The sequence below is a fragment of the Schistosoma mansoni genome, chromosome 6, assembly GCF_000237925.1.
Source record: "Schistosoma mansoni strain Puerto Rico chromosome 6, complete genome".
Classification (NCBI taxonomy): Eukaryota; Metazoa; Platyhelminthes; class Trematoda; order Strigeidida; family Schistosomatidae; genus Schistosoma; species Schistosoma mansoni.
In genome coordinates this window covers 7,963,070-7,986,155 of record NC_031500.1, presented here as the reverse complement: position 1 = coordinate 7,986,155, position 23,086 = coordinate 7,963,070, and the positions used below count along the sequence as shown (strand labels likewise).

Genomic DNA, 23,086 nt, shown 5'->3' with positions numbered 1-23,086 from the left:
TTAGGGTTAGGTCGTCCGGGAATGATAACGTGAGGCATTTCATAAATTGAAGTTCCTTGTAAATCCATTATTGCTGTCAAAATGAACACGATAGTTTGACCGAGGTTACTTAAGCAACAGACCAATTTAACAGTTTCTCAGAAAACTCTGCCCAATGTCTTATGTCCATATACATCTCATAAGTGTGGTTATTTGTTTATCGGCCTGTTCTTCTGTGCATTTGACTTCACCTCATTTCAATTTCAACGCTTGCATTGCATTACTGTCGGTTAGACTGTTCAGATTGGTAGTGACCTGAACAAAAGTCTAGTATTATTGATATTCCCGGTCTCATCATCGTAAGAAATTTGCAATTCAATAATATAGTCAGTCAGCCAATCACACGCAACGTATGCGTACACATGTCAATCACTGCAAGTCACCACATCATTTTATTATCAATTATCGAAACAAACCCAAAGTGGTCGAATTGGTAACAGTATTAGTGGTAATATGAAACGTAGACAGAATGATTTAAGGATTAATTTGTGGAATAAAAAGGATAAGATAATTTTAAAACAGAAGAGCTGAGGAAAGATAAAAAGGGAATGCACCTTCATTATTGCAAACGATTTTGAGCCATATCATTCAAATCCTCTAACCACGTGATACGATAATCACACGGACACCAACCAGGTAGTCTGCACATAGTTCAGTCCAACAATCCATGTCTTCATGAACTGGTACCATGTCTTGATTAGTGGAAAGGAAACTTATCTACCAGTAACTTTTACCTAACTTTGCTATCATTTATTGTACCCGATGGCCGACTAGTGTGCTAGTTTAGTCATTCCATGTATTCCACAAAGGACAAAAGTCTAGGTACATTTCACCGTTCTTTTTTTCAAAGGTAGAAATTTTATCTTTGGGAAATTTTATTAACAACTATTATCAAGTAATATAATTTGTTCTAAATAAACAATTGATGAAAAGAATTTTAGAAAAATGGCAGTAAGGTCACACTTATTGAAAAAAGCAACGAAAATTAAGCTTTCACGTAAGCTAAGTAAGTATGAATATATGGACACAAATGACTCACCACCTCAGTAATCTTATCAACTAACATTATTTACAAAAACATGATGGAAAAACATGAATCGATAGTTTGGGGACCGATGCTTGTAAATTATTTATTACTGCAGCTAGCTCGATAACCACATTTAACAGGAGAAAACAAACGAGGTAGTTAACAAAAAGTGTTAATATTATACAAGTGCTCCAAACGTATAGAACAGGACTGATTCTATTAATATTATTTTGCCTAATTCATAGTGTAGGAAGACAGAACTTGGTCATCAATACAAGGCTAAGGTTAAAATTAAAGTCAGGAAGTGAAGTAATGGATGGAATTCGATACAAAGTTGAAACAGGTCGCGAAGTTTTAGCATATATACTATAAGCGTCGGGCTCCGTTCCAAAAAAATATTTTCAGGCTTTAAATAAAAGGTTATAAATTAATGGTTTATAAGTAATAATCTAAGCACTTCCCTAATTTCTCTTTATTTTTTCTGGAGCCAACTATAAAGAAGTGGTTCAAGTGTCAACGATTCTGTTCATTAGCATGTGAGTTACTAATGTTCATATGCTCAGACTATACTATACATTTACATTTATTTATTTATTATTTATTTGAACACACAAATACTGGTAAAACAGCGCACTGAATGCATATTCGCCACACAAATCACAAAGCACCTACGCCATTGTAAACGATTTTGAGACATGTCATTTAATATCTCTAACGATCGGTTGATATATCCTCGCGGATCACATGTCATAGCCACCTTAACTGATGAAGGTTTACTCTTTTGTCGATTGATTTCTCATCCTTATCTACTACCCGTTTACCAACATCTGCATTTCTTACCCGGTCGTCCCAAGATATACGAGCAATCCTTCCAAGACACCTATGATCGAATACTAGCAGCCTACGAATATCCTCTACTCTTATCTGCCATGTTTCACTGTCTTAAAGTAGGACGGAACGAACTGCTGTACAGTAAACCCGTCCTTTTGTTGCTAGACGGATATCTCGCCTACGCCATAAATGACGCAAGTTGATGAAAGCTAGTCGAGCCTTCTGTATCCGTACTGAGATTTCGTCACACACCAGACCACAAGGGCTGATGAGACTCCCAAGATAAGTGAAGCTGTCAACACGCTCAACTACTTCACTCCCTATCATTAGTTCAGGTGTCGATGCAACCCAATCCTGAAGTAACATTTTGCACTTCGAGGGAGAGAATCGCATCCCAAACATGCCTGCATTGTTGCTTATAGTGGTCAGAAGACTCTGCATTTTGTCAGCGTCTTTGCTAAATAGAACTATGTCATCGGCGTATTCTAAGTCAGCAAGTGAGTCTCCCGGTAAAATTTCAACTCCTGGAGATTTAGATGGTGAAAGTGTTATCTCTGAAAGCATGTCAACGACAAAGTTAAACAAGAATGGAGATAGTAGACAGCCCTGACGAACACCACTTGAGGTAACCAATTCTGATGACAGTTCGCCATAGGCTCTAACTTGACCAGTTGTGTTCGAGTAGAGAGCCTTTATGAGGTTAATGTACTTCTTTGGTACTCCTTTCAGTGACAAACACTGCTATAGAACCTCACGATCAACGGAGTCAAATGCCGCCTTAAGGTCGAGAAATACTATTATTGTGGGACGTCTGGATGAGTGTCGGTGTTCTAGGAATATCTGGTCTATACAACCACGTCCAGGTCGAAAACCAGCCTGGTTTTCTCTAGTCTGCTCTTCACGAGCTTTGGTTAAGCGTCGAATGAATGTTGAAGCTAATATTTTAGATATTATAATGGTCAAACTGATCCCTCTGTGATTGTCACAAGAAGACTTTCGTCCTTTCTTATACACTGGACCGCCATCCTTAGAAATCTCAGGGGTAAACTTGTCAAAGTGTGCTGCTCTCCCACGCTTCAGATTTCCCACAGCTTTTTCAACCTCGTAGAGAGTTGGAGGACTTACCTCAATTTGCCATTCAGGACGACTGGGGATCGTGGGTAACTGAAGTGTGGTTGAAGGCCAGTTGAACTGATCCCTAAAGTGTTCTGCCCATCGATTCAATCTCCTGGATTGAGAATGAATGATATGTCCATCTTTGTCTGAGATAGTTTCGCTAATAGTTGGGTTCCTAATACCGGTTTCTTTAACAAGTCTGAACAGTTGTCTGCTGTTACCCATTGCAGCTGCCGTTTCCATCTCTCTTGCTTTCGCTACTCGCCACTGTTTGCGATCATCACGTAGGCTTCTTATTAGCCTTCGCTTAAGCTGACTCCGCTCTTCGTTATGTTCAGAGCCAGATGGGATAAGTTTTCGAGCATCTATCAGCGCGGTAGTTGCTGCTGAGATCCACTGTTTCTCCCCCAAATCTTATGGTTTACCGTACTAGCATATATCACTGCTGTTTCCACAGCTTTTCGGATGTCATTCCACGCTGCCTCGGGGTGGGCACAACTTACATGTCTGTCTAACTGTATTTCTAGTTGGTCCTGAAATATATTCTTAGCTTGCCTATCATTAAGTAGAACCCTAAGAGGCTTCGTTGCAGTGTCTTTCTTACGTCCAGTAAGACGCAGACAGATACGTGCTCGCACTAGAGCATGATCTGAATCTAAACATGTGCTTCGGAATGAGCGACAGTCTTCTATCGAGTCCCTGCATCGGTGGCTGAGAGCGATGTGATCTAGTTGGGTCCAACGTCGGGACGAAGAAATGAGAAGTGCTACCTCAAAAAACAACGTAAACTGTTATGGTAGGGTCGTCATAAATCATAAGCAACCATATCACTACGACGCACTCATAAGATAACAAGCACCATGAGTGAAGATTTTTAGTAACAAAGCCTAGACATCGGAAGTAGACAATCTCTGTCAAGTAAGATTGTCATTAAACGTTTTTTAGATGGCTCAATAAAGAATTAACGAAGCTGGTCACAGAAGGACAAAACTATTTCAGTTCAAAAGAGAAGAACTGAATGTCCTGATATAAATATATATTTCTATTTTCATAGTTGAAAGCGTGAGTCAATTGAAGCTAGACCACCTGGGAAAACCTGGAAGCACTGGACAGCCGTTTCGTCCTATTGTGGGACGAGGTCGTGGATGCGCACTGATGAGGAGTCCCACAATTGCTTCAATTGACTCACGCTTTCAACTTTGAAAATACTAAATCTCCACAAAAACCCCTTCTGATAATATATTTCTATGTTGATAAGTCTCCTAATTGAACGCTAGATTCGGTTTCTATGCTCCTCTAGTAACCTCCAGCCTAAATCTACACAGAGACTTGAACACGAAAGAAAAGGTGAGAAACATCAAAGAAACGCTTTACTGCAAGGGTTCGTTCATACATAGAAAATCTAGGGTTTTTATAGTATTTTACATGGACTTGGGTTCTCGGAAAATTCTGGAACGTTACTAAATATAGTAGCAGAATAGGTAATCATCCAATCAGAGACTCGACATGTGACTTCACTTTCTAGATGTTTCAAGCAAAATTTCTAGTGAATGCTGATTGGATGAGATGTTTTTCAGCGTTTTTAGAGCTTGGTATTTTTCGAGTTTTTTGGATCTCCCCAACACCATCCCCTTTCAAAAACAAAACGTTTTCTTCGAGTCTGCTTGCACTTGATAACTGGTTTTCTGCGGTGTTCGGACTTCCTTGGTATATATATATATATATATATATATATATATATATATATATATATATAGATAGATAGATAGATAGATAGATAGATAAACAGAGAAGCTCAGGGTAGTGAGAAAGCAGTAGATAGGAAACAGAGATTAATCCAAAACCGGCAAACTAACTAAAGGTTAATAAAATGAATTAGATACATGGCCGCCCTCATGCTTTTAACAGCACACAAGATTGCTTCTTTCATAATCGAACCCTATCTTCATTACTCAAGAATTCTACTATTTCCACCATCTACCTTCATCTTCTGTCCTTGACTTCTCTCATAAGTTCCACTAGTGCTAACAATTGAATTTTACAGGATGCCATCTCGGATCTCTTGAAATCATACTTCAAAATATATGTCGGGGCTTTCAACGTCCGAACCCCATGTTAAATCGGACGAAAGGTGTCACTAGCTAAGGCACTAGAGTCTCGTGTTCCCGATCTATACAGTGTTTATGAAACATATTCAGGGTCCTAGCATGGTCATAAACTTGACCTCACCCGGCCAGTACAGAAAGCCAACGCGATTTATTTCTTGTTTATTTGGGGACGCGACAGTAAATTCTCGTGATCTTGCTGGTATATATGTGGCACTAATTTTGAAAGTTAAACAGACACTTTTTGATTACATTCCTATTCATGGCCGCTTATATTCAGTCTGTTTCATTGGAATAGTAAGAAGTCGGTGAGAGAGATATACTTTGTTGCCACTTCATCACTTCTACCTATAACCCTACTAACTGCGGCTCCGATGGAAATGAGTTTTACAGGAAACTTCATAATCTCTTTCAGAAAAAACAGGAGCTCAGGAGTGGTAATCTTAACAAGTGATTTTAACATCCAAGGTGGTAAATTAAGTCAGACTGAAAAATACTTAGCTGGGTCCTATGGCATCCCAGCTCAACATACGGATAACGGCAACTGTGTAGGCTATAGGTTTTTGATCATAGCTAACCTTTAAACGTAGTTCATATTTTATGGAATGATGGTGAAGTTAGTTATAGGTACTAGGCAAATAATTGATGAAGTTGTGAATATTCATCGACTGAGGAGGTCAGGGTACCTGTGACGTATGTCTAGCAACCGCCTTGCTTGATGAGGGATGTTTACTGGTGTAGGAGTAGGTTGGAAGAAAATTAGGTATAGCCAAATCAAGAGGTTTCATCAATCCATGAAGTCAATTAATTTTGGCTTGAGCCGTTTTTGTAAGTACAGACTATATGGTTGATGTCCACGCAATAAGCCCGTCAATGGTTCAAAATTGTTCACAACGAAGCAGAATTATTCACTCCTAATCGTCCTCTTGATCTTAAACTCCAGTATTCCATCACACACAACCTCTCCGCTTTTCTTTTTTGTTCTATATTCCTAATGTTCGGCCACTCTTATTATAATTCTTCCTACATTATTTTGATCTCTTTTTGTATTCATCTAACTTCCATCTCGTCGTGCTAACATGGTAACTTGGGGCAATGCACATTTTTCTCAGGTTGTACGTTCGTAATGGCTAACTGTTGTTAGATAATAAAGAGATTTCAAGTTACTATATGAGAATTGTGGAGACCAACAAGCCTTCAAGAAAGAAAGGTTTAAGTAATAGTTTACCCATTTTTCAATCCATACTTAGTAAATAATTTCACCATGTGTTTAACGAGGACATAAACTTTTTTATCGTAACTTCAGTTACTTTCCCCTGTACTTAGGTTGGTGGCCAAAAAATTTAATATTGGAAAATCAGTTTACCTATGACCTTCATAGATAAGTTGTATTAACAAACCTACAAAATTATGTGATGCAAAATCTAGACTACTTATTAATAGAAAAAGAGATTTCAACGGTTAAATTGGGGAGAATATCTGCTTACCCAAATACTGTGTAAGTGCGAACGGTATCGGTGATTTATTATATCCTGTATGAGGATCAGACAAGTTTGAGTCACTCAGTTGGGTTGTATTGCTTTCTGTATACATGTCCACAGGTTGGTAATGACATGTGTATGTAGGAAATCTTTTGTCGTTCAATCCAAACTGAGTTGGTGTTAGTTGGGATTGCACATGTGTTACAGTGTAATCGTGTAAAACATTCATATTGTGACTTACTTTGTCACGTGAATATCTACGTGTATGCTTTAATTTATTATTGTTGTTATTCGTTTTGCAAGAATTAGAATGAACTGACGGGGATTTATTACGGTTTCCCGAATTCATAAAGTGTTTTTGCATTCGTTTTCGCAAGACTGCTGTTTGATTGTTTGAATTTTCAAAATTTGTATCATTTAATGATGACGAATCATCACTTAACCTTTGTCGACATTTACGAACTATACGACGATTAGCTACGTTATTAGGATGATCTTCATTCATGACATTTGTATCGCATCTATCATTGGAGTTTTCAAGACTATTTAATCTGTTGGACATGTTATCACAATTATATGGAGGTTTGATTTTAACACTAACTGGATGGTTTTGACTATTTGATGAATTAGATATTTTGAATTTAATACGTATATGATAAGAATCCTCATGTTGATCTGTGAGAAAGAAGAAAGAAAAATTCACAATTTTAGTGGACATTAAGTCAAAAATCAAACTAGTTACAAGATACAAACCAATATAATGTTTAAACCTGCAAAGCCTATCAACAAATAGTTCATTGTTAGACGGAATTAACCACAGATGTGCGTTAGTGTGAGATCTGCAGTTGTTTTCTTAAAATTATTATATATTTCGCTTATATTTTGATTAACCCGAAACCCATGCAGTAATTGAGTTTGACCATGACTAAATGTTCATTCTTTATTGAGCTGTTCGTTAAACTTCCTCAGATACTTTGATCGAAAGAGATATATATCCTATCATGAACCAACACAGTTAGAAGAAACATTGAAAAAAAAGTGAAAATTGAATGACTAAAACATCATGAACTTCTAAGTCAGTCAGTCGCAAAGTATAAGATGGTACGTAAGTACATCGGTTCAAGACTCTATACTACATTAACACAGAGCAACGAAACTGTCAGGCGAAATCACAGAAGAGTAGAGGTAGTAACAGTATCAGTGGTAATAGGAAAGAATAGGCATCAAAGATGCGACTCGAAAAGAAAATATAAATTGATGAAATAAAAACAAAATAAGTCACCAAGGATTTAGAGTCTCACAAATTTGAGGGAGAAAATGAATAAATACACTTGAGTCATCGCAAAAGATTTTGAGCCATGTCATCCAAAGTCTATAACCATTGGTTACGATAATCACACGGGCCCTAACAAGGTAGTTTGTACCAATTAATATGGCTAAGTTCAATCGTAAGTGACTTCATAGAGTGGTTCCATGTTTCGATTTGGTCGTCCCTAGCCATCTTCCAGCCCACACTTCTAAGTGGTGCAAACCTACAATCTCATAACTAATAACACTATATATGTTTCAGTCAGCTAGTCATGAGCCACAAATTACAATTATTTCGCGGATCCCAGCTAAGAAGTCTGGATCCATTGATATAGCTAAAACAGATAGTGAATGACTCCGTACGATGATATAAATATATGAAGTTATATAGATTCACGGATTATATATTATCTACGACAAAATCGTGTTTTACAAGAAAATTCATGCAATCAAATGTACGCATACCGTAATAAAATACTGTCAAACTTAATTAGTTTGTCGAGATTTTCATTGTAAAACTTAGGAGTTAAGACAAAATAATATGGTAATAATAATGGTTTTCTTCCTAAAGACTTCTTTTGATAATGAACACTTGAGAAGACAGATTTAAATATTTCACACACCTTGCTGATGATTATACTTACAGAATACAGTAGGTATAAAAGAAAGTGTCAATTAGTGGGGGTTTATACAGATATTTACATAAAACCCATCTGTACCGATCTACGAGTTAGTTATCTCCCCCTGTATCACACCCTTATGTGAACAAACATGCATATACCTAGACACGAGCATATATAACCAATATCAATTCGACATCGTAAATAACTACAATCAAAACTCTACACAAATAACGCATTATTAGTAACAATAAGCAAGATATACAATATCCGTATCATACTTTCATTCAGAAACTCCGGTTATCTAACATCACGTACAACAATATAAACCAGCTATTACTGACGTGTATTGAACAGTTTATAGCTCCGGGTCGAGTATTCGAATACCACAGTTTCCCGTGTTCTTTTATTCTTATCTACTCCAAAAGACAAACTTGAGACGAAGAGTTATTGTATGATTCTGAAATAGACTTTTGGTGAAGCAGAGTAGCTGGAACTGACTAGATGCTTTAATACTGAGCTTTTGACTGACTTCTGTAATCATTTGGACAGCCAAGCAAAGTAATGTTCGGAGATGCGTTTCGAAAGAGCTCGCTTTGTGCGGTCAATATAACCTGCTTCATATGAACAAGTAAAGTGATAGATGCACATTGATTTGGCCCAAAGCGGACGCTTATCTATCACACAAATTCGAATCATAGGCCGACTAGAAATGATAATGCGAAGTTCAACCGAATAGAACGTTCTCCTCAGAAATCTTGAAAGTCTGTTTTTCGGAACTTCTGCAATGTCTCCTTTAAATCGAATGTTCATGAAGACAGCCATTTTTGGTGTTATGGATATTCTTTCATGTCGCTGTTTTGGCTTCAGATTTTTTTAATGAATCTAGGTGGATAGCCATTGTTGATCAGTGTCTGCAGTAGTTTTTCAAGTCCGTTATCGACTGTATCCTCGGTACAGACGAGTCTAGCCCTCGAACAGAGAAAACGGATGTTTCTCTTCTGCTTCAATGGGACCCAGCTTTGAAAATCCGTGTATTGACCATTCCATATATCGATCTCTGTAGGGAACCGTTAGGTCACCTTTTTACCAAAACATTCAACAAGTGGAAGCTTGAATCTGACTCTAATTCCATAGTGAACATAATTGACTGGTGACAGTTATTGAACACGTCCAGGATGTCGTTGACATTGATATTTTTGTCACAAATAATGAAAGTGTCGTCCAAGTATCTCCTGTACAGATAAAGTCTGTCAATTATTGGTCGAAGCAGCGTTTCCGAGATTAACGATCAGCTGGAAGTGGGTAGAGTGACGACTCCATTGCTAAACAGTCAGTTTTTCTATAAAACTCATTGTTAAATTTAGATTGGACGCCGAGACTGTATTGAAGCTCCTTCAAACAGTGTATTGGAACACCAACATCGAGTTTGTTATTTTCAATATGATCACATAGTAGGTAGATTGTTTCTGTCAGAGGTGCATTTGTAAAAAGTGACGTCATCCTCTTTCCGGTTATGTTAACACTCGATATTGAATCAACAAAATCAAACGAGTCAGCAGTGAAGTATCTATTGAGTTGATTTCTGTAGAATTTCTGATAGCCATTTGGCGGTAGCATGGTATGGCTAGTTATTCATATTCAGTATAGGACATAGAGGGGTATCTTTCTTATGTACTTTAATCAGGCCATACAAACGTGGAATGATGGATCCAGTTGGTCCAGGTTTTTCATAGAGGTCCCTGTTATGACTTGATCAAGGTCGTCGCTAATTTATTATGACCTTACAAATTAAACAAGGACGTAACTCGCGTGAGTTATGCACCAATAGAAATACGACTTCTCCGACCTTAACACGGTGACGATCAAGGACGTCCAATCTCGCGTCCTTATTGGTCCTTAATCCGCCTAGCCCTTCCACTTGAGTCCAGAACACCAATAGCAGTTTCTGTTATGCTAATCGTTTATTTCAAGCATACTTTGTTTATATACCAGACAGGCAGACCACATCACACCATAAAATAGAAAATAATATTTGTACAAAATCAAGCCAAATGTGGCTGGGAGCGTGGGAGACAATAATCAATAAACTGAGTATAGCTTAGGAACAGTAAATCATATAATAATAGTCAATAGGTCAAAATGAAGCTTGTAATAAGATGAATATAGATAATCTAGTTACTGAATAGTTGTACAATAGGAATATACATAGAATAATAGTCCAATAATAGGTTTTGGGAGTTACCCGTACTTAAGTCTTCGCTAGGATATAACAGTCCCCACTGATAATTGATTCGTTTCTTCGTTTCCTTAACAATTTTAGTCGATTTCTGCTCACCTTGATCTGCAGCATCATTTTGAACTTCTTCTTTATTGTTGATATCAGAAAGAATACAGAATACTTTTGAAATATAGTCATTACCATCCATTATAACAATGCCAGAACTTTTATCCGGACGACTTAACACCATATCCTCTTTTATCAAAAGATCCAGCAGTTGGGATTCATGTTGTTTAGAAAGTAGTCGCTTACCTGTTGACCTTGTATTGGTATATTGATTACAACAATTTGCAATGGGTTTTAAGTTGTTCAAGTTCTTTGTTGGGTACAGGGATAAGTTCTTTTGTCTGATGGATCAGGCTTTCAAACTGAATTTTTGTGCTAAGCTCATTGACATTTGCAGAAGCATCCCGGAACTTCGGATCTAGTGAGTGTAAGTAATTGCGTTGTGAATAAAGTGGTATTAGAGTAGTTAAAGATGTATTTCCCAGGTACTTCTGGAAAGGAAACGTGCACTTCCGTTGGTTTTAGACGTCTCATCAACTTCGCATTCATATCCTCTGAGCGTTTCTTTAATACTGTATGTGTGTTCTTTAAATTTTTTACATTCATCTACTGTTAGTTCATATGACAGATATGTTATCAATGAAATATATCTTGTTCGATTTCTGGTAATCTTGACTTCATCAACATTATTGTTATATCCCGTGCAGATTTATGAATGGTAACTTTGCAAACTATTTATGGACCCAATATGATATATTTCCTATTGTATAATTGATAAGCAACTAAACTATTCATATTCGTGTCCCTCTTATCATAAGCTTTATTTTGACCTATAAACTATTATTATACGATTTACCATTCTTGAGTTATCCCTAAACCATTAATTACTGTTACCCCTATTCACAGTCACATTTGGCTAAACCCTGTACAAATGTTATTTTCTATTTTATGGTACGTTCATATATATCAAACAGGGCACGTACGCACATACGCACTCAATCGTATATAACAACTGGGCAAGTACACGCACTCACACACAATCGATATAACAATTATTTAATGTAAGATGTTTAAGAGAACGATGGTTCGGTTGGATATGGCTTCGACGAAATGATTTTCAGTATGGTCTTGTATATTCTCCCTTGTCTAAAGTTTTTTAAAAATGCGATACTAGCATTCGCTACAGCAGGTGTTATAACTTGTGTTCGCCTGTCAATAGTTATATCTTGTACCCGCCTATTAGAGAGCAGCGATTTATTGATCGGCCCAGTGTCACACGAAACCTGTCAGTCCTGTTTTCTGCCTAGCCCAGCCAGTTAAGTTCAAAACAGCCTCTGCGACATGAATCACTATATTTCAAACATACTGAGTTTATATACCAATCAAACTGACCACATAGTACCATAAAATAGAAAATAACATTTGTACAAGATTCAGCCAAATATGGCTGTGAATAAGGGAGATAGTAATTGATAGACTGAGTATAACTCAAGAGCAGTGAATCTTATAGTATAGTCTACGGGTCAAAATAAAGCTTATAATGAGAGGAACATGAATGTGAATAGTTAAGTTAGTTAGCAACTACACAAAAATATATGTATCATATTGGTCTATAAATAGTTCTCAAGTTACCATTCATAATTCTCTTCGGAATATAACACCTCTTTTTTTTAAAGATCCGGAGCTGATATCCGGATTTTAAATTTTCCCGAATTTATCCTCCCCACGACATAGCGTCGGATCCTCATATATCCAAGTTACCGTTAATGTGACATTATTTAAAACATTTTTCGCATTTAACAGAGAATTCGTTAGAACTGACTAGATCGTGAGGATCGACGACATTTGATATGAGGTCACAGTTTGATTCTTCTGTAATATTGTCATCAAAATTATTGGAAACATCACTAGTAGATATTAAATCACTATGATAATCAGCGTCCATTAAAACTGCACTAGGTTCTTGATTATCATTTGATACATCTGACATATTTCCTGGTAAAACATGAGAATCTCGACAACTAGATTTGTCAGAAATTTCTATTGCAGAATGATGAGCTTCACTCGGTGCAACTGTATTCATTGTGCTACTTGATTTGTTTTCTGTTTTTATGTGGGCGGGTACTGCAGCAATTTCATGAGCATTTAGCAAGACATCGTCTTTATGTGAACTGGAAAACTCACTGTCTGCACGTTCTGTTTCGGGGCATGTCTCTGAAACGGACAGTGCTGGATTACTAGGGTGATCATGTATGACTACTACTGTGTCGCTTAAATTACTGTTTATTACGGATTCATGCAGGCTTTCACCGGCACATTCATTCATTCTGCAATCACTTTCCAACTCTGTACGCAATTTAGAAATTAATTCGTTAACTTCCGTCACATCCCCAAAGCATGGGTGATTTAGCAGCCTTGTGTGTAATTTGTCAATAAGTCCCAACTGATTCTTTTTGAAACGCTGCTCCTATCGCTGGAATAGCAACTGTAATTGATCGGAAGTGAGAGTTATTTTCTGCTTCTGTGTAAATCAGCACGACAATGAAAGATGCTGTATAACTAATGACCAATGTCGTTCAAGGACACAAACGTCAATTGTGAATGCTGATTGTACAAAATAATTATCTGATTTTCGACCAATCATAGGCTGACTTTGGTTCGTTTTTTACCCCGTTGCCAATTGTTGTCTTGTGTCCTGAGTGCCCTGTTTATATATGTAACAGCAAGCTTAATAGAAAACCTTATAAACCCGTTAAGTCCCTCTACTGTCACGGGATCCTTGCATGTTTTTAAGTAAGGAAAAAGACCCATTGTGTCATGGAATAAGGGAAACAATTCAGTAAAGAAAATTTTTTAAGGACGATTTCATTAACTTAAGCTGTATAGTCGTATTTATAGTCAATTTCACTTGCTACAATAGCGTTCCATAGTAAGATAGAAAGGTGCCAATTAATTAAAGAACTTTAAGCAGTATGTTGTCAAGCATCGGAAATCATATAGAAAGGAAATTATGTAATAATTGGCTAGTAAAAAGTGGTGAGGTGAAATTATTGTCCACTTCACAATTATTAAAAACATAATCACTAATCAGCAGTTGCGAAAATCATCGGAAAGGAGTAGAAATGATAAAATAATTAAAAAAAACGAGACTATGGAAGATAGAAAGGGAGGTTAGGGTCATGGAAGAATGAGGGATTGAACAATATTTTTTTCTGTCCAAAAGAAAGGAAGTTCAGATTTACAAAAACGAAAATAACCGTTGCTGCTACCTTGACATGGTGGTCGGGCTTGCCTGTCGTGGTGAACCACTTGAGCTATACTGGATGGAACAATCGTTCCTCAAGATCGGTAAGACCAAAGGCAGCAAACCCAAGGTCCGAGGGCAAAGTCGTACTGCCGACTGTTCAGAGGTGTGACGGCAGTAAGGTGTTTCCTTCAGACAACCAGCATAACAGCGATGCTGCCTTCCCACAAAGAGGGGTGAGGTTGGAAAAGGTCGATCCTAAAAATGCACACCTCGCCTTATTCCACGGATATCAATCTCCGGTGGTAAGGTCCCAACAAGTACGGAGCTAACACAAAAACTACCCACAAAAAGGTTGTGTGTGACCAACGTCAAGCAGTTGTCCCTTTGGCACTGCAATCACGCTCTCAGGTCATGAAGACCACTTCTAACCCAATTTCCTTTTCAGGTACCTCTAGAAGAACCCTCCCACGGTGTGGGCAACCGGGAAGTGATAACTACCCTCATACCACTAACAGCACTTAAGACCACTGTATTCATAATCGATCTCCTTCACTTCCTACTATTCCTTCTACCTCGACTTTCAACATTAAACTTCCTCTTTCGGTTTCCTCCTCAAGTCTCACCATGTCCAACGATTCTAGTGCGCGAAAAACTGTCCCAGGTCTATTAAAACCTCGCTCCGAACTACACATTGGAGCCTTCAACGTACGTACCCTAAGTCAAATCGGTCAACGAAATACACCCTCCGTGTATCTGGCGAACCCATGACTAGTTCTCGTGGACTTGCAGGTGTAAGCATAGCACTTAGTACAAGGGCAGAACAAGCACTACTAGAATGGAAACCCGTTAACAGTCGCCTGTGTGCTGTCCAGCTAAATGGCTCCATAAGAACTCGGAAGGATAGGGACACACGTCGTTGCCTTTTCGTCGTTTCTGCCTACGATCCCACTGACTGCAGCCATGATGAACTGAAAAATGACTTTTACAGAAAGCCTGTCTGAACTTCTCGAAAAAGCTAAGCGCTCAGACATAGTACTCGTAGCGGATGACTTTAATGCCCAATTAGGCAGCTTAAATCAAACAGAAAGATATTTAGGTGGGTATCTTAGTATTCTGGCTCAACGAACCGATAGTGGTGATTGTCTGTTGCAACTATGCTTAGACAACCGTTTATTTTTAGCAAGCATTAATTTTAAGCATAAGGAGGCCCCCAGATGCCCTGATACGGCCGAGAGTGGGGAGAGTCCGCTCTCTCTCTCGAAATGTTCTCACACGGTCACGCGTATATAGCCTCTGACAGGGAAGTCCTACTCACTGCCTTCTCTTGGCATTATTGTTGCTTACCAAATTGAGAGGACGAAAAGCAAATGTCCGGCGCTTTAACCGAGTTGGTGGACACGGCGAGTCCACTTAGGGGAGTTGGAATACCCTCATTCCAAACCAATGGTGTACATGGGCTCTAGTATCCTGAGGGAAAATTACGTATGAATCAATCGTTGGTCACCGGCTACCATGGGACTGCATCTCCTCACGATGCTCTACTGCCTTGTGGATCAGACCTTTAGGTCAAAGGCTCGGGGTGTGGCCCCATAAGAAAACCACCTGCTTTAGTTTGGGCACTTATGCAGTATCCCAGCCCTCACACAAATCTCATTTGATTTGTGCGGCGCATATGTATTTGGTGCTTCCTTGTACCAATATTTATGTTTAAATAAATAAATAAAATAAATATAAGGGGGCAAAATCATCCTGTGATAACCATAGAGGGATTAGTCTGACTAACATAACATCTAAAATACTTGCCTCAATAATTATCGGGCGCCTAACTAAGACTTGTGAACTGCAAACACGAGAAAATCAGGCTGGCTTCAGACCTGGTCGTGGCCGCATCGACCACATATTCACTGTTTGTCGGGTTTAAGAGCACAGACATACTTATCGGCGTCCAACAATGATAGTTTTTTTTTGACTTGAAAGCAGTATTCGACTCTGTAGACCGAGAGGCCCTGTGGCAGTGTCTGTCATTGAAAGGTGTAACTCAGAAATACATAAACCTTGTGAAGGCTCTTTACTCGAACACTACCCGTCGAGTCAGAGCTTATGGCGAACTGTCATATGATTTTACAACCTCAAGAGGTGCCCGACAAGGCTGTCCACTATTCCCATTTTTTTTAACTTCATTATAGACCTATTGCTGGAAATAACACTCTCATCGACTGAATTTTCAGGAATCGATCTCGTACCAGGAGGTCCCCTAGTCGACTTTGAATACGCAGATGACATAGTCCTGTTTGGTGAAGATGCTGACAAAATGCAGTCCTCTGTTAGAATTAAGTAATAATGCCAGGATGTTTGGGATGCGTTTCTCCCCATCTAAATGCAAATTGTTACTCTAGGACTGGCCTGCGTCAACACCTGAACTAAGGATAGGGAGTGAAGTAGTCGAACGCGTTGACAGCTTCACTTATCTTGGAAGTCTGATCAGCCCTAATGGGTTGGTGTCTGACGAAATCTCAGCACGGATTCAAAAAGCTCGTTTGTCTTTTACCAACTTACGCCACCTATGGAGAAGGCGAGATATTTGTCTATCAATTAAGGGACGAGTATACTGTGCGGTAGTTCGTTCTGTTCTATTTTACGGTTGCGAGGCGTGGCCTTCAAGAGTAGAAGATACTCAGAAGTTACGAGTATTTGGTTACAGATGTCTTAGAAACATTGCTCGCATCTACTGGGATCACCGGGTAAGTAATAGTGAAGTTAGACACAGGGTATTAGGGAATGATGGTAAATCAGTTGATGAGGTCATGAATCTTCATCGACTGAAATGGTTAGGCCACGTTTTTAGCATGCCTGAACATCGATTACCACGACACTCAATGCTAACTAGTATTGGCGATGGTTGGAAGAAAGTTGAACTGATCCCTAAAGTGTTCTGCCCATCGATCCAATCTCCTGGATTGAGAATGAATGATATGCCCATCTTTGTCTGAGATAGTTTCGCTAATAGTTGGGTTCCTAATACCGGTTTCTTTAATGAGTCTGAATAGCTGTCCGCTGTTACCTATTGCCGCTGCCTTTTTCATCTCTCTTGCTTTCGCTACCCATCACTGTTCACGATCATTGCGTAGGCTTCTTATTAGCCTTCGCTTAAGCTGACTCCGCTCTTCGTTATGTTCAGAGCCAGATGGGATGAGTTTTCGAGCATCTATCAGCGCGGTAGTTGCTGCTGAGATCCACTGTTTCTCCCCCAAATCTTATGGCTTACCTTACTAGCGGATATCACTGCTGTTTCCACAGCTTTTCGGATGTCATTCCACGCTGCCTCGGGGTGGGCACAACTTACATGTCTGTCTAACTGTTTTTCCAGTTGTTCCTGAAATATATTCTTAGTTTGCTTATCATTAAGTAGAACCCTAAGAGGCTTCCCTGCAGTGTCTTTCCTACGTCCAGTAAGACGCAGACAGATATGTGCTCGCACTAGAGCATGATCTGAGTCTAAACATGTGCTTCGGAATGAGCGACAGTCTTCTATCGAGCCCCTCCATCGGTGGCTGAGAGCGATGTGATCTAATTGGGTCCAACGTTGGGACGAATTGAGGGGTCGCCATGTCAAAAGATGTTTTTCCTTATGCTTAAAGTTAGTATTTGCAAGAAATAGGCGGTTATCTGAGCACAGCTGCAACAGACGGTCGCCATTATCTGTTCTTTTAGCCACGACACCATAAGATCCACCCAGGTGTCTTTCCCTTTCACTTAGTTTACCTAATTGAGCATTAAAGTCACCAGCCACTATTACTACATCAGAACGCCTAGCTTTTCGGAGAAGGTCAGAAAGTTTCCTGTAAAACTCATCTTTTATATCGTCTGAGCTGCAGTCAGTGGGAAAGTAGGCAGTAAGGACGAAGAGGCAACGACGAGTCTCCCTATCTTTCCGAGTCCTTACTGATCCGTTTAGTCGGACAGCGCATAGACGACTGTCTACTGGGATCCAGTCTAAAAGAGCTAGTTCTGCCCTAGGACTTAATGCTATACCTACTCCAGCGAGGCCACGGGAAGCAGCATCAGGGCTTCCAGATGCACGAAGCGTGTATCGAGATGGTTCTTTACTTTGATTAGGTGAGGTCAAATGAATGACTCTACTCGGATCTTGTATGCGCGTTTCGGAGACGCAGCACACATCGATGGTGTAAGATTCTAGAGTCCTAGCTAAGGAAGCCTGTTGTCCTACTTGGCAAAATGTTCGGACATTAAAAGTTCCTATATGTAGTTTAGAGCGTGGTTTCAGGAGGCCAGGAATAACGTTCCGTGTACTTGAATCGTTTGCCCTAGCGGTGCGAGGTGATAAAAGGACGTGGGAAGGGTTAGTCGTGGAGATAAGAGAGTTATTAGGAGGTGTAGGAAGGATTTGAAAGTGACCAACTTGGTCTCGTGTGCTGTTACGGGTATGAGGGCTAATATCACTTCCCGGCTGCCCACACCGTGGAAGGGTATTTATTGAGGGACCTGAAAAAGAAGTCGGATTAGTGTTGGTCTTAACGACCTGGGAGCGTGACCGCAGTGCCTAAGGGACAACTGCTTGAGGCCGGTCACACACGGCCTTTTTGTGGGGGATTTTTGATGTGTTAGCTCCGTTCTTCAAAGGACCTTACCGCCGGAGACGGAAATCCGTGGGATAAGGCGAGGTGTACATTTTTAGGGTCGACCTTTTCTAACCTCACCCCTCCTTGATGGAAGGCAGCATCGCTGTCATGCTGGTTGTCTGAAGGAAATACCTTACTGCCGTCACACCTCTGAACAGTCGGCAGTACGACTTCGCCCCCAAATGCCCTGGTACGGCCGAGAGTGGGGAGAGTCTACTCTCCCTCTCGAAATGCTCTCACATGGCCAGCGAATATATAGCCTCTGCCAGGGAAGTCCTACTCACTGCCTTCTCGTGGCGGGGGTGTTGTTTACGAAAGTGAGAGGACGAAAAGCGAATGTCCGGCGCTATAACCGGATTGGTGAATACGGAGGGTCCACCTAGGGGAGTCGGAAAACCCTGATTCCAAACCAATGGTGCACATGGGCTCTAGTATCCTGATGGAACGAATGGCGGAAGAACCTGTCATTGGTCAACGGCTACCATGGGACTGCATCTCCTCACGATGCTCCACTGCCTTGTGGATCAGACCTTTAGGTCAAAGGCTCGGGGTGTGGTCCCCTAAGAAAACCACCTGCTTCGGTTTGGGCACCCGGGCAGTATCACAGCCCACACACAAATGAATGAAATGATGAACTCTACTGACGATTCTATTCCTGCTCATATTATAAGCAAGACAATTTACATTATTATTATTATTATTATTATTATTATTACTTACCATATCGCTAATTCACCCCCTTTTATCCCCAATTTGTGTAACCTTACTCTTCAACTTATGCAGCAGCTCGCTCTTGGTGGAAAATCTGTCCTATCTAAACGATCTCCAGTCACTGTCTGGTCGAAAGTGAATGCTTCCACCGAATACGAATACTGAACCAGTTTTTTTGAAACCATGTACGCCGTTCAAACTTGCTTCCTTTAACATTCGAACACTAATGCAGATCGGACAACAGATAGGGCTGGCTATGTCTTTGGAAAGTCTTAATGTTGACGTTTGTTGTCTATCCGAGACCCGTATTCAAGACTCTAGTGAAGTACTACAAACTTGCTCTTCATCTGTCGATTCGAAAAGCTTGTTTCACGTACGTTTATACGGGGACCCTGTAGCATCTTCGTCTCGTCTTGCTGGAGTTGGTGTCGCACTAAGCGCTAGAGCTGAGGCAGCACTAATCGATTGGATCCCCATTAACAGTCGGTTATGTGCTGTTAGATTAGAAAGTTCCATCAAAGTGAGAAGAAACCGGCGTGAGAAACGGTGTCTTTTCGTCATCTCCGCCTATGCCCCGACAGATTGCAGCCCGGATGCAATCAAGGATGAGTTTTACCATCAGTTAACAGTTCTTCTCCAGAAAGCGCGTTCGACAGATATTGTAGTATTAGCCGGAAACTTGAATGCACAGGTCGGGTGTCTAGGCACAGAAGAGAGTCGTCTAGGTGGCCGATGGGGACTTGTTGGTCACAGGACAGATAACGGGGACCGTTTGCTGCAACTGTGCACAGACCACAACCTGTTCCTGGCCAGCACTAACTTCCGGCACAGTCATCGCCGGTGTGCCACCTGGCGTCCTCCTTCTGCATCTCAAGCCTGGACTCAGATTGATCACATCGCGATCAGCTGCCGCTGGCGTGGTTGTGTACAAGACTGCCGCTCCTTTTGGAGTACCTATCTGGAGTCTGATCATGCCCTGGTCTGCGCCAATCTCACCTTACTTTTCAGTGGCCGAAGGATTGACCACCACCAACGGATTGATATTAGTAAACTGGTTGCAACTTCTGTTGCAAGTAAGTATCGAGCGGAGCTAGCCTCTAGGCTAGCTACCATCCCACCGAAAAGTATAGATGAGCATTGGTTGCATCTTCACGACGCCATGAAAATGGCGAGTAAAGCCGTTTGCGGCTTCGCGAAACGTCCCGCTTACAAGCACTGGGTTTCTTCTGGCTCCTTACAACTGATGGAAGCCCGTCGGTCTACTCCGGGTGACCGTGAGTTTGACCACAAACGAAGGCTGTTACGTAATGAAATCGGGCAAAGCTTGCGTAAGGACCGGGAAGCCTGGTGGTCGGAGCGTGCTAATGAGATGGAAGCAGCAGCTGCATCTGGTAACTGCCGGAAGCTCTTCCAACTCATCCGAGCCACTGGCAGCAAGAAGTCTGGTGTGAGTGAAACAATCTACGAGGATGATGGGATGCCAATCACTAACATCTCTCGACGTCTTGGACGATGGGCGGAATTTTTCGAAGGGCAGTTCAACTGGCCTGCTGCTCCGGCAACATCAACCAGCTTGTCCTGCCCCCCATGGCCGGTGACGACTGTTCCACCAAACGAGGCGGAAGTCCGCAAGGAACTCCAACTCTCGAAACGTTACAAATCACCTGGCCCAGATGACTTACCGCCGGCTCTTTTTAAAGATGGTGGCGACTTTCTGACTAAGGAATTGACTGTGTTGTTTGGAAAGGTTTGGGAAGAAGAAAGTGTTCCAACATCATGGAATGAGTCGATAGTCGTCCCTATCTTTAAAAAGGGTTCACGTTGTTCCTGCAATAACTATCGGGGGATAAGTCTACTTCCGATTGCGTCCAAACTATTGGCTTCTATCATTCTTCGTAGGTTGTTTAAAACCCGAGAACGATTGACTCGCGAGGAGCAGGCTGGTTTTCGTTCTGGTCGAGGATGCATTGATCACATCTTCACCCTCCGCCAAATGTTAGAACACCGTCATACTTATCGCAGGCCAACAATCGTAGTGTTTCTTGATATCAGGGCGGCCTTCGATTCGTTGGACAGGACTGTTCTATGGGATTGTCTATTGAAGAAGGGTGTGCCTGAGAAGTTCATTAACATCTTAAAGGCCCTGTATACGAACACCTCAGGCAGAGTGAGGGCATACAACCACCTTTCTCCCTTGTTCCATTCGAGCAGTGGGGTTAGGCAGGGTTGCCCGATCTCACCATTCCTCTTCAACTTTGCCATCGACGACATCCTGGAAACAGCTCTGGTGGATGTAAGTAATGGCGGTGTGGATCTGTTGCCTGGAGAACGACTTCTCGACCTTGAGTATGCGGATGATATTGTCTTACTGTGCGATAATGCCCAAGGCATGCAATCAGCACTTAATCAGTTGGCAATCAGTGTCCGCAGGTACGGCATGTGCTTTGCACCCTCCAAGTGCAAAGTACTCCTACAAGACTGGCAGGATTCTAATCCTGTACTCACCCTGGATGGTGAGGAGATCGAAGTAGTTGAGAAGTTCGTGTATCTAGGTAGCTATATAAGTGCTGGTGGTGGCGTGAGTGATGAGATTGGTGCACGTATAATGAAAGCCAGAGCGGCTTATGCCAATCTGGGCCATCTTTGGCGCCTTCGTGATGTTAGTCTGGCTGTAAAAGGTCGGATCTACAACGCGTCGGTGAGAGCAGTTTTGCTCTATGCTTGTGAAACCTGGCCTCTCCGAGTTGAGGATGTTAGACAACTCTCTGTGTTCGATCATCGTTGTCTCCGAAGGATTGCTGACATCCAGTGGCAACACCATGTTAGTAATGCAGAGGTTCGGCATCGTGTGTTCGGGCGCGGAGACGATAATTCAATTGGTGTCACCATCTTGAAACACCGACTTCGGTGGCTTGGACATGTTTTACGAATGCCGTTCCAGAGAATTCCTCGTCGTGCATCATTTGCCGACGCTGGGACTGGTTGGAAAAAGCGGAGAGGAGGTCAGTGTATGACATGGTGCCGTGGTATGAAAGAAAGCTGCAAAGGGTTAGCTTCTGTTGGTCCTTCACGACTCCCTGGCTGGGGTCCGAGAGATAGTGCAACACAGTGGCTAGAGACGTTATCAGATATGGCTCAGAATAGAAGCCAGTGGCGATCCTGCTGTAACCTCTTACTTTCTTCATAAAAAAGTGGTTGTAACTTCCCTAACTGAAGTAATTCTTTCCAGTTGTACTTTTCCGCTTTCCCCATTATTATTACTATTATTACACTTCCATACACTAATCTATGGTCGCTATCGTTCTTTTTTTTCTTCTCTCTTATACGCACGTTACATTCTTTTTCTCTTCCCATTCTCATTGTTATTGTGTGGCGCATACATATCTGGTACTCCCTTGTACCAAATCTGTGTTAAAATAAATAAATAATCCCCAAAGTAAGAAAATCGATAAAAAATACATATAAATAACAAGAAAAACAAAAATGGACAAACTAATTAAGTCGTTTTAGACAGAAGCATACCAGTATCTTCGGGTGAATAAACTCTTTTTGACTGTAAATGAGAGGACAGAAGAAAAATGTCATTTCATTTATATTAATCATATCTGTTCACTTGATCAATGCTCAAACTTATGGATAAACTTTTTGAATTTCCCCATGTCTACTCTTATGGT

General features: G+C 40.8%; 1 protein-coding gene across 1 annotated transcript in view; it reads right to left on the bottom strand.

The window, feature by feature from the left end:
• Smp_165000 (putative histone h3 methyltransferase) overlaps window positions 1-23,086 on the bottom strand; it is a gene marked incomplete at its 3' end in the record, with an annotated part of 39,026 nt that overhangs the window by 5,227 nt on the left and 10,713 nt on the right. The window contains exon 10 of the mRNA XM_018798150.1: window positions 6,606-7,274. Coding sequence (XP_018653121.1) covers window positions 6,606-7,274 — 669 coding nt within the window. The remainder of the gene's footprint in view (window positions 1-6,605; window positions 7,275-23,086) is intronic.